Source organism: Leptosomus discolor, chromosome 25 (assembly GCF_034619465.1).
Source record: "Leptosomus discolor isolate bLepDis1 chromosome 25, bLepDis1.hap2, whole genome shotgun sequence".
In the NCBI taxonomy this organism is placed as follows: Eukaryota; Metazoa; Chordata; class Aves; order Leptosomiformes; family Leptosomidae; genus Leptosomus; species Leptosomus discolor.
In genome coordinates, this window is record NC_141415.1 from 7,630,999 (window position 1) to 7,643,949 (window position 12,951).

A 12,951-nucleotide genomic window follows, 5' to 3' on the forward strand; every position below is an offset into this window, starting at 1 on the left:
TGACACTGTCAGGAAGCTTAACCCATACTCTGTTGTTCATGACCATTTGTTTATTAATACAGAACGTGTAATTTCTATTGGGTGGCTCTGAATTAGGCAGATCTTTTCTGTGATCTAGTCCACTGAGTTACAGTCATCTGAATTAAACTCATCCCACTCACCTCATCCTGCTCACATCTCTTTCAGCACAATAAACTGTCATGGGACAGTAATAAATGTTACTACTTCTCTTTTAACGTAGTCATTCCTCGTGCCCTTTCCCCTTTCAGGTATTTGTTGAGGAATCCCTGCTGATTTTTTTATACTTACATGGTATTTTAATGGGTTCTGGTTTGTGGTTATCTGATGCTGTAGGCTCCTCATTTTTAGTCCTTTATCACTTTATGCCTTTTGAAAGCACATTGCAGGATGTATTTTGTGGGTACACTGAACCACTCTGACATCTGTGTAACTCCTCATAAAAACTCAGTGAACACTGGCAAATATCATACGTGTCAGCAATTTATCCCAAACATACAGCTACAATTATAAGTGTTATGTTTTATAAATAACAATTTAATTATGAAAAATTGTGTAACAGCAACTGGGAAGTAGCTCTGTGTAAGACCGTAGGGGAAGGAAGTGTGACAGCTTGTTGCAGGGAATAACTTCATGTGCGTGGACCAGATGCAGTTTCAGGGTGGTCGAGAGACGTGGGAAAGTGTCCTGGCTCTGGGCTCGTCCCTCTTGACATGTCTGTGAACACGAGAGGTAACGTTCCCACTCCTGAGGGGATTCCGAAATTTGGGTCAGGATGTTTTCCTTCCGCAGGGCACATACAAACCCGCTCATTTGGAGGAGAAAGGCAGGTTCCTGGTTTGGGGCTGTCAATAAGCTGTACACCAAAACAGCATTGGCCCTTCAGTTTTGTGTTCCGTTCATGGACACGGAATGACCTAAAGTAGGAAAGATTTGCTGTCCTGCATCTTCCTCTGTTAAGGTTGTATCTTGTTCGAATACACAGCAGTGGATAGTTCAGCTGAGCATCCGCCTTCTGAGCTCTTGCAGCAACCTGGGCCTCAAACACCTGAAACGTCTTTCCTGCCTGTCTCTCACGTCTGTCCTTCCCGGGCCGTGCTCTTTAGCCAGACGCGGTCTGTCAGCTGGCATCCCCTGGCGGCTGCCCCGGCTGTGTCACACCGAACTTCCTCTGCCGATCGGGTATGTTATTCTTTTCTCGCTTGGCCTTTGTGGTGTCAGTTGTTGCTAATTTAGAGGTTTGTTTGTTATGGCTTATAGCAAGTGTTTGTGGAAACATCTTTTTATAAATGCCCCTCCCAGCACATCCTCACCCACGCGGTAGGACACACCTAAAGTTCCATCTTCTGCTGGACTCCCATTTCTGAAATGCCCCAGGAAGCAAGGCCTTCTCTGGCTTGTACAAATTTAAATGGTTCGCTACAAGACTTAGTAGAGAAAATTTATCTCGTTCCAGTGAGAGATCCTTTCCTTTTGAAGTGCACAAAATTCTCTTCTATCCTAGCAGCTGCTTTGGCTCATGAAACCATTGCGTTACGTTCTGTTTGACTGTCCATTTCCAGGTGCTGACACCCATGTTACGAGGACGTGGATACGTTTCTATGTTGTTCTGTGTAATTCTGCAGAAGGGTAAAGCTTTGTCTGTTGAGTTGTTTTTTTCTGGAAAGATGTTTATTACATCTTTTGTACAAGTCACTACTTTCAGGTGGAGTAAGCTTCAAGTCTTCCGTTCGCAAAAAGAGCGTGTTTGGATAGTTTACGTATCCATGAGGGTTCTTGTCTGTAACACACTTCACAGCTTCATGTTTAATACATGAAAGGAAGATTTCGTGCCATTTCTTTCCCTAGAATTTGTGCAGGCCATGTACCTCAAGAGTGAAGATTATCTCCTTAAGACTGAAGAAGCCTGGTGGATTCAGTGTATCTGGAAATGACTGGCCAGGATCAGAGACAGAAGTTCCGGAACAAATGGTTCCTGAAAGGAGTGTTTTATTTCAAAGTTTGCTGAAAGAGGGAAGACATTTTGTGAGGTCACTTTCTCTGCAGTTATGTCTCAGGGGATTGTCCAGGCATTTGCAAGCATCCTGAGCTAACTAGATGATCTTGGATAATGTTTCCAGCAAAATCTAGAGATAATGCTGCAGGAGGGAACCTGGAGGGCTGGGAAAACCTTATCATAAGAGAGATTTCAATAAACTCTGCAGGAACTGCAAGGAATCCCAGTAGTACCTGTAAAATGGGACAGTGAAATGTTACGAAATCCCAGGCTGGTGCTGCTCCAGCTGTGCTCAGTGGGCGGCTGAACGGTGTGACAGGGCAGGATCTTCATTTATCACCACTGAATGTCTCTGACACCCTGTGCTGTGCGTCCTCAGCCCTGGCTGCTCGCAGGTATTCAGGTAGAGTCTCAGGAGTGTTGGGTGTGAGTATAAAGAGGTCTTTGGATTCTTTTGTGCTTGAGAGACCTCTGACAGGCTGCTCCAGAGAGGCTGTGAGCATCTGTGCCCCTCACACTGGTATAAAAAGAAGTGTGAATTGAACTGCAAGGTGAGATTTAAAACACGGGACTTGCTTTGAAACAGATTGGGGTTTTTTTGCACTGGGCATAACAGCTGGAGAGGGCGTGCAGTCACGGTGCGCCCTCGCAGCTGAGCGTTTCATGGCGTTCGGGAAAACCTGCCCTCGCGCGTTGACTGACACGCTTCAGGTCACAGCCGAGATAGGAGGGGGCGGAGGAGGAGGAGGAGGGTGCCTGGGGGACAGATGACACCATAGTTGTTTGCAGAGAGGTCTCTTCCCTTTCCCATGATGAAGCTGTTGCGAGCTCCTGCCCAGCAGAGGGTGGTGGACGGTTTCTGCCTGAACGGCTCGCCCCAGTGCAGGCAGGAATTCACCCAGTGCACTTAAATGGCAGAATTCCGTGCTCTGCGGCAACACAGGCGTGCGTTGGCTGAAAGCAGAGCCTGGGAGAGAACGGAGCCTTCTTCCTTGGGGGTGGGTGGCAGCAGTAAGGGGTGAGGCCGAAATGTGGCGGGCTGGGGCGCTGGCACGGTGATGGGCGTGTGGGCTGAGCACACGCAAGCTCCTGTCCACTCCCGTGGCACCACCTCTTGTGAGCTCTGCATTTACAGCCTCCTGGGATGGATGTGTTTGGGAGAAGCTGCTGGGGCTGCTGGGCACATTCAGGGGTACAACTGGACTCTTACCCCCCCCTTTTCGGTGCCTCAGTGGTGATGGATCCTCTTCCATCCTTCCTACTTCTGGTCAGGTCTTATCAGGAAAATTCAATTTGCTCATGTTGCTACACAGAGAAAAACCGTGGAAGATCTGTCTGGGAATGTGACTTATTATCATAATTATACATTATAAACTAACTTCCATTATATAATCATCAAGCAATTTTATTAACACCAGATAATCCCATAGAACAATATTCCTCCCCAGTAAAGAAGAAACCCAGCCCCTGCAGTTTGACTGTGTGGGAGGGAGAACACCGCTCTCGTTCCGAGGATGTACGCTGCTCTTCCTTCCATTGGGGTTCAGCTGCCTAACACTTGGCACACAACCGTTCTTCTCTCCACTAACGTAGAAGTGACGAGGGGTTTTTTCTTATCCTGATAAAGAGCTAGGTGTTTGAAACCTGAAAAATCTGAGAAAATTTAATTCAGATTGGTTGGAACACGTTAGGGTTCAATCATGTTGATTATTATTTTAATAGTGGGTTAACTGAGAGTTCTAAACAAAAAGTAATTCCCACCTATCGATTCCCCGTTGTTTACTCTGTAATGAGGGCACGATGTGCTTTGGAATCTTTTCTTCCCACTAACTCAGCTGTTGGTGCCTGGCAGCAGTTCCACCCAGAAATATTTGGGGTTGAAAATGTTGTCAGTACCAACCATTTCCAGTGAAAAGTATGATTTTCTCTAAATGCATTTTTGTAATTAGAAGTAGTTCTGTCAAAAAACTGTGCCCCATTCTCCCAGTGCACTTAGGTTTGTTCCCACAGCAGTTTACAACTGTCATGAGCCCCCCGTACCCAGCAGAAGCATCTTGAAATATTTTTAGTGTTACTTAGTGGAACAGTACCCAGGATGTGTTGTTCATTCTGTTTCTTCCTTCCTATGGGTATTTATTGCCACCCAATAAAACAAAGCAGTGCGTTCTTAGAGCTCAGTGAAATTCCATGAAAACCACCTGCATACGCTCCTTCCCTGCGTGCCGACACACACTTAGGCTTTTTTAAAGTGTTTTTCAAATATCTGTTTTGAAGTGAGAAGAGTACATCCCCACCTCTCCCGTGCTCTTCTGCAAGACAGGGTGTAAGTCTTGGCGTCTGCCCACAGCCTGAGACGTGTGGTCACGGGGAGTATCCTGGGACATACCCTCCTTGTTGTGTCTGGTGGTCCTACCACAGCACGTCCACCCAGCTGTCAGTTAAAGCGGGGCTGCGGCGCTGGAGGCGACTTGCTGCCCCCCATGCCGGGGTGGTCAGTAGCATCCAACCAGCAAACAGCTCGCCCTTAGGAAAAAAATAATTCTTGCATACGTTATACTTGATGTTTTACTCATTCGTTATTGCAGGGACTAGTACTGACGAAACATTAAAGGGCACCTTCAAAAGATCCACCCCCCAGTGGAATGATGGTGATTATGATAGGAACAGTAATTAGGTGAGTCAGAGCTGTAAGAGACTTGTGCAGTACAAACCCTTTGGTTGGGAACTTCTTCGGTTTGGCTCTAAACAGCCCCTTGCACAGCTGACTCTCTGGGGTCTCAGCTAATGCTACGGCCGTGGCAAGACCTTCGCCAGCGAGGGGTCCAACCTGCACCTCTGCCGTTGTAACGCGGTTACAGCCCCCGCGGAGAGCCTGGGTTTCCCTGTGCTCCTGCCTAGCGACAGGACGCAAAACATTCCAGTGCCGTTCACAAAACATAAACAGGTATTAGCAAGTGGGTGCAGCGAGTTTCAGCCTGGCGGCCATTCTGGGCCCTTACACAGGAGAACGCAGCTGAGGTCTTCGAAGAGGCGGGGAGGAAGCCTGTGTCGTCCCCTGCAACAGTCACACACACAGGATCGGGTCGTGTCACCCTCACTACGAATGTGACCATTCAGTACTGGCGAGCGAGCTGGAGCCAGATGTCAGGGCGGATCGCTTGTTCGTGTTCGCAGCTGGCAGGAGCTCCCCGGCACATACCGCAGACACGGCTTCATCTCTTTAGCCGAGTATTTCTGTCAGAAGATCAGCCAAGCGAGCCGAGCGGGGTTTGCCACACGCCTCTCCCCTGGGCACCCGGCGGCAGTCTCAGTGGGAGCCGAGTGCCCTCTAGAGAACACGCTGCAGTGTGGCGCGGGGCCTGTGGTGTCCGTCTCCTCCTGCAGCTCCGAATATCCCACATCGTGAGACACAAACTGGCTCTGAATCGCTCAGCGCCGTGGGCGCAGGATCAGCAGCGGCAAGAGGGAATGCTCCTCACGCCGCTGCCGTGCAGTAATGGCCAAGGGGTGCTGGAGGAGTGTGCAGTGCAGCTGGCCCTGGACAGTACTGAAATTGCTGTCTGTTATCTGTAATTACATTTTTATGTAATATTATTTTGTTTACATCTTACTGTGCTCTTGTTGTACAGTCTAACAGCAACTTCCAGGTAGCCACAGGTAGTATTGGCCAAACTTACCTGCGTCTCCTGTCTCTCAGTAAATATAAGTCCCACTTTAAGCAGAGCATCAGATCTGTGTCTCACTGCGACAGCGCCCTGTTTGCCCTCCTTGGAAGGCAGAACGAGAACAGGAGAGAACTGTGCCAGACACTCCCTTCGGGTCTGCCAGTTGAGAGCAGCTGACACCTTATGGAGAGCTCTGGAAAGCACCGAGGTGCCTGCTCTGCCGGGGTTTGCCAGGCGCTTCCTCCATTTCCTTCCTCTTCAGCACAAGCAGCATTTGCATGTGATGGCAACGTATTATTGCAGCGCCTCTGAAGTTTTATCTGAAATCAAATACAGTGCTCACAAAAAGCTTTTGCCTGAGCCTTGGTACAAACTGCAGACGCTGTCAGTTTTGCCCTGTGTTCTCAGGCAAATACACATTCAATTTCTTTTTCCTCTGAAGACAAAACCAAAACCACCTCGGTATAAATATTTTCCCAAGTTCTTCGGGTTGATATTTCATTCTGCGTGGCAAGAGGGAAATGCCAGTGCTGATGGCAGTAGAAAGTGAAAACTCGGATGCCAAGTTCACAGGATTTTAGTTTTGATGAGAAACCATCTCTCACTTCAGGGCAGATTTGGTTCGTGCTGTTTAGCCGAAATCCTCAGCTGGGAGGAGCGGGCGGTGGGTGGCACATCTGCAGACCTGAGTGTGTTGTACACGGGTGGCACCTCCTGGGCAGAAATCGCCATCTGGGGCAAACGTGGCACGATCCCAGAGGCTGTGTGCTGCGGGCACTGCCCTCTCCCTCCCCTGGTGCGCAGCAGCCCGAACCTGGTGTCAGCCGTGGCGGCTGCATTTCTTTCCCCGGCGCCGGCTGAAGCCGGGAGAGGCCGCCCTGGGAGCGCCGGCAGCCGGCGGGTGCCTCTCCCAGCTCTGCCTTCCCCACGTCCCCAGTGCTCCCACAGCCCTGCCCGCCAGGGATCAGCCTTGTTGCTTCTCAGCTTCAACCCCAAATACCGTCCTCTCCTTGCCCCCTGCCCCCGTCTCCCTGCTTATGGCAGCGCCTAAACTGACCAGGAGCAGAGGCAGAACTGCTGTTCCTCCAGGCGTGCGGTGTGTTCGGGAGTGGGCTTTGGGGAAACGCACGTGCTTTTATGCTTCGAATAGCTTTTGGCTCCTCAGCAAAGGACTCAAAATTATTTTAGATGTGTTTAGGTGTGAGAAATGTTTGTGCTGTGTTATACAGGCTATAAAAAGGATTTTGAGGCCATCTGCTTTTTCCATCCTGTGGGTGTCTCTGCACAGCTACAGAGGTCCAGCCACCCCCAGCTGTCCCATGAACAGGGGATTCGTGATAAAACTTGATTTCTGTCATCTCAGCACAAGCTCTCGGCTCTGCTTACAGTCACCCAAGAGAAGAGGCACCTTGTACAGACACACACCATCCCGAGCTGGCTTTTCCATGGACATGTCTGTCACTGATCTCTCTGTTCTCCTGTCATTGACCAGCTCCAGCTCCCCTTCCTTCCTCCTTTGTTCTTCTGCGAGCAATTTAAGCACAATGCTCTGTGGGAAACACACAGGCACCTGCCTGAACTGGCTCTTCAGGTAGATGCTGGAGGATGTCACGTAGGAACGGGCAACGCATGCTACAGGCTTGGGCAGGGAGGAGGTGGACAAGACCTGCAAGGTCAGTGAGGCCATTCTCTGGCTCCCACTGGCAAAGCAGCTTTGTTCCCAGTGGAGCAGGATCCTGACCAGTTTGGGTGACCCTTGTGCATGGATCAGCACCCGGCTTTCTAAAGGAACTCAGTTGCCAGACACAGGTTTCTTGATTGCATGAGGCAGAAGCAAAGTTTTATTAGAGAACTTTTGTCACCAGCAGGTACATCAGTGATCCTGACTAACTCCAGTAAGTTCTAGAGGTTATAGCAGAACAGAACAGAAGCGGAACAGAGAAGGTGGCCCCGACAGGCCCCTTCAGATACACGGCAAAGCGTCGCTGAGTTACTTCTACTTTCTCTGCGTAGAGGCGTGCAGTGAACATCGCGTGTTCTTGTTTTGTCTGTGGCTTTCTCTGTATGTCACCTAGTCCGTTCCTCCTTAATCACAAATTCTCCTGCAGGTCACTGGAGGAAAAATACAGCAGCATTATTTGATTGGAACAGAGAGAAATTCCTTCAAATAACAAAAATCTGGTCTGTGTAGTGCCCTTATTTCAAGAATAAACTGTTAAACAAAACAGTTGGCAGGCAGCCCAGGAAACCCCAGAAATTCCCTAAATAATTGGCATTTGCCCTTGTAGAGTTACAATTTGCTCTTCTTTCACTCCTTCCAGACTCTTTTGCTAAATTTTGTTTGGGTGTCTTCTTTACTTCTACTGCCAGATCTTTTATTTATGCCTCATTTCCCCAGCTTTCTCCTCTCAGTTCTACACCTCCCTCTTGTCTCTCATTTGCTTTCTGCTCCTCCACATTCAGTCAGGACTCTCTCTACACCTAATTCCTAGTGACACAGCCAAATTGCACTGCAGTTGCGTCCGTTGTAACAGGTCATACCTGTAGCAGAGTAACTCTCTGAGAAGGTACCGGTGACACATCCTAGCCTGTGATGTCTCCTGGCCTTATTACACAGAACAAACTGAAAACAACAGTTTTCCTTTTGTGAAAACACGGCTCTTACCTTGTATATCTCCAGTCTTGCAGGGCGGGACTTGGGGCTGGCAATGGGAAGTTGAAGTTGTGGTATAGGTGTGGCTCGTCCTAATGACTCCTCCTCCTACACCCGATCCTACTCCGATTCCTCCTCCATGACTAGTGGGATAAATTTGATGAGAGAAATAGGGAATTTGAGAACTTTACATGGCACTGCTGACTGACTGCATGACACAAAGTCTCAGACTGTCTTTTATAGGGGTTGCAATATTTTACCTCACGTTATATTTTCACTTTCAGAGTTGCTTTGCATTTGTGCTCCCCTTTGGCATGGAAATGCAATGCAGAGCATCGCAATTAATTCTTATTTTGACATCTTACTACAGAAAAGATATTGTTAGCGAATGCTGACATAGCACTAGTAGTTACGATGTTGTAACTAGCAATTAACAGATTCAGTTTCTCTGCTTTGCAGATCCCAAGAAGTGACATTTAGTTCAGATTGGGAAGTTCGTCACAGTAAAGTTGCTCATGAGACAGCTTTTTCATTTCAAAGAAAGCATTAAGATGGACTAAAGATTATGTCAGATTCCCAGTCTGTAACACAGATCCTTGAGGTTTTCATTTGTTCTCTGGTGGATTTAGAGATCTACGTACATAAGGTCCTGCTGTCCTCCTTCCAACAAGCACCGGTAGGTCTGAATCTCCTGCTCCAAACGGCACTTGACGTCCAGTAAGGTCTTGTATTCTTGGTTCTGGCACTCTATTTCTGCTCTTATTTCAGCCAATTGCTGCTCCACACATGTGATCTGGTTCTGTAGCTCACCGAGGAGGGTGTTGTACTGGCACTCAGTCTCAGCCAGAGAGGATTCCAAGTTATTTCTCTGATAAACAAGACAACCGAGGAAACAACAGTTATTTAAGTGTCACCCTGGAGTTTATTATTTCCAACCCAAAAATGACAGAGCTATTCACCACCACCATGCTGATTGGTAGGTCTGGCTGTTCGTGCTAAGAAATCCAGCAGTGACCACCTCTCAGCTGTAAGTAACCTCCCACCTACCTGGCTGAGCTGAGCTTGGAGATCGATTTCCAGGGCTTGCAATTGGCGTCTCAGTTCAGTAACCTGGTTGTTGCACGTCTCTACCTCCTGACCGCTTGTAATAACCTCCCGATTCACCTCCTCAATCTGAAAGTCACCAATCCAGAATAAAGAGCTTCAGAGAATGTCTGTGTAAATTGGACTTGGTTTTACAGAAGCAGAACCCAGCAGAAAGGGAAGCGAGCGGGGCAAGTTCTCTGCGCGCTGGGCGCTAACTGCCAGCTCGTTTTACAAATCACGGTAACCTCGTGGCTATTAAGTCTCTCCAATCCCAATGTGGGCTATCTCAGTTCCAGCAACACACCACAAGGCCTTGCGGCAAATGCTGCTGTTCCAGATGGGGCATAACAAACTGGTCAGACAGGCCTGTGTCTTCTGCGGAACACAGGGTATATGGAGTGCTGATCTCGGGCTTCCTTGCAGAGGAAGAACTGCTCATTTTCTCCATGTCTGTTTTCTGAAATGCTCCTGGGCCCAGAAATGTGCATGCCCGTTGGTTTCGCAGCGGGTGCGTGTCGCTTACCTTGCACTCATACCAATCCTCAACTTCCTTGCGGTTGCGCGCTATCAGTGTTTCATACTGGCATCTCAAATCCTCCAAGATTTGCCTGAGGTCTGGTCCAGGGCAGGCATTGACCTCCACACTCACGTCTCCGGTTGATTGTTTTCTCAGGCAATTCATTTCCTAGAAACATAATCCAGATCAGGGGCGGACTGGCTTGTGAGAGACAACGGAGAAGAGCAGAGCCTGCTGGCTGAGCGCAGCTCTCCCTGCCGGCTGTGCCTCCCAGCCACGGCTCTGGAAGGCACTGGGAGATGGTGCAACTGTTTTCCCCAACGAATCTGTTGGGTAATCTTTTCTCATCCACTGGAGTCAGCAGCAACTTTCACCCCCCTCTGGCACTCGCAGTGCCAGCGCAGCCCCAGCTGCCTCTGCCGGAGCTCCCGACCAGCCGCGAGGCAGACAGATCCGAGCCCCAGAGCGTTTGATGGGAAAGCTGTGGCGTGAACGTGGTTGATCTTTACTTTTCAATTTAGAGCACATTCGTGTAGGCAGAGTTTTATGTCAGGGCTGTGGTGCTCCTAGGGAAAGGGCAGGACCCTACCTCCTCGTGGTTCTTCTTCAGGCAGCAGAGCTCCTCCCGCAGCGACTCCAGCTGTGCCTCCAGGTCAGACCTGCAGAGCGTCAGCTGGTCCAGGACCTGGCGTAAGCCGTTGATGTCAGCCTCCACGCTCTGGCGCAGGGCCAGCTCCGTCTCGTACCTGGTTTGTGCAAGAAAGCAGAACTTCAGCACGGTAACATCCCACAGGTGCTCTTTGTGCAGAGATCTCCTTCCCCACCGGCCTGCTCTAAGCTGTACTTTGTGGTCTAAGCTGAATGCACTGCGCATTCGGTTTCTGCGCTGCGCTTGATGTCTGTTACGTGAAAGCTTTTCTTTCTCATCTATTTTCTTCCTGCGCCTGGCGATTGGATGTTTGATGATATCGCTAATTCAGCTGCCTTTCTGTTTTGCTGATCCCAATCTGCACTGGTCTGTGGTGGAAACACACCAGCTATACCACTGAGGACCACTCCCTGTGGTGTTGGTCCCCAGCCCTCACCAACAAACACAAACATGTTGCCAAATGTTTTACCCAAGAACACTAATTAAGGGACAGCTTAACACTAATTAAGGGACCCAGAGCGAAATGCCTTTCATCACCCCATCCTCTCCTAATGTGGTGTGTAGTGAGACTCGTCTGAAGTCTCTGTAATTAGTGCACCGAGACTCCACAAGGAAGATGTAAGGGAGCAGGGAGGAGGCAAGGGGGTCCATGACGCCGAGGGGCACTCACTTCACACGGAAGTCGTCAGCAGCCATCCTGCTGTTGTCGATGTCCAGAATGATCTTGTTGTTATCGATGGTTGCGCAGACAATCTGGAAAAGAGCAGACCGTGAGAGGCATCTCAGTTCTCCTGCTGTTATACTCTGTAGGTCTGTCTAGATTGCAGTAGGTGGTGACTCTTCACAATTTCCTTTTTCTGTCACCTTCTTACTTAAGTAGCCTTGTTCCTTGAGCAGAGCAGCTGCAGGAGGTCGCCCTGTCTCCTTAACTCACAGTCAGTAAAGAAAAGAGACCAACTGTGTAGAGGCTGGGAGGTGGGGAGTTGTGAGATGGGAATTCCCAGTGTCAAGATCTGAAGGCAAGTTCCAGAGATGCTTCCCAAAGAAGTGAACCTAAAGAAACTTCCTTAAGCCAGTAAATCTCAGCTGACATTCGAGCTGGTGTACTCTGGGCTTCAAGCTTAAGGATCTTTGGGGAAGATAGCTGGAAGGTGCCTTTAAGCCCTAAGATCAGCCATAACTGTGATTGTGGACATGTCTGTGCCACCATGGCCATCAATTTCAAGCACTCGGCTTTTCTCACCTAGAGTTTATAACGCTTCGTTTGATACAGCATTGGATACATGTGTTTTGCTCTTGTTCTGTAGTTCGCTTTGCTTTTCCTACTGGGCTGACGCCACTACATTTCCTCACAGCACACTTGGTAATATCATATTTATAATTGCGTAGTCAGACCACGACATAACACAGCATCCTTTTCCCTTTTAAGAGCGTTATCCCGCCTCATCCCCTTGCAGCCTGCATCTTTGCTATGCACCTGTGCTCAACAGTGTCACAGGAGAACTTGCCAAAATTCATGTTTGCAAAGACATGCAGCAGCACCAAAGTTACCTCTAACAATTGCAGTAGGTTCTAAATACAAATTCAGAAATAAGCTTTAAATAGGGGAGGAACAACGGAAAAAAGGGATTACCTGATTTTGAAGATCTTCGATTTCTTTGTAATAGCAGCTGTAGTCCCGGGGCTCACAGGAGAGGCCCTGTGTAGCGTACCACTCTCTGATTCTGCACTCCAGTTCAGCATTTTCCTTCTCCAAGCACTTCACCTTGTCCAGATAGGAAGCCAGGCGGTCGTTGAGATTTTGCATGGTGACCTTCTCATCGCAGGATGAAAGCAAACAGTCGCCACCAAGACCACCAACGACCACACCGCCTCCGAGGCCAAAACCAAGGCCATTGCCATAGCAGTTGCCACCTCCATAGCTCCCACCAGCCAAGCTACCAACACTCAGTCCCCCTCCATAATTCACTCCACCGCAGTAACTCCTTCCAGAAAAGCCTCTGCCACTGCCTATGCCATAGGAAGAAATCCGTGCTCCACCACCACCACCAATGATACAGCTGCCACCACTGCTCCTGCCTTTGCTAGACACAGTAATAGTCTCCTTAATGTTGCAACTCATGGCGACAGCAGTTGGAAATGCAAGCAGAAGCCCAAAGCAAGATGCACAGCTTGATATTAAATCAGACTGCGAGGTGTCCGCTGCCGCGAAACCCTATTTATACCTTCCACAGTGGGTGTCACCCCTGTCTCTTCTTCCCATAAGGCTGGCTACTCCAGCCATTGGTGCCAAGAATAATTTCTCAAAGGGAAGTTTCCTTTCAAGAATCCTGGTAGACAAGGAAGATACTTTACATGTCTCTTGCT

The 12,951-nt window shown here is 49.0% G+C and overlaps 1 protein-coding gene across 1 annotated transcript; it reads right to left on the reverse strand.

Annotated features, from left to right (window-relative positions):
- Positions 1-7,765: 7,765 nt before the first annotated feature.
- On the reverse strand, positions 7,766-12,706 carry LOC104348402 (keratin, type I cytoskeletal 19). The gene is made up of 8 exons (XM_009953684.2): positions 12,218-12,706; positions 11,255-11,337; positions 10,525-10,681; positions 9,942-10,103; positions 9,380-9,505; positions 8,974-9,200; positions 8,345-8,475; positions 7,766-7,791 (listed from the first exon to the last, which is right to left on the reverse strand). Exons 1-8 carry the CDS (start codon positions 12,704-12,706, stop codon positions 7,766-7,768), a joined length of 1,401 nt encoding a protein of 466 aa, XP_009951986.1.
- Between the last annotated feature and the right edge of the window lie 245 nt (positions 12,707-12,951).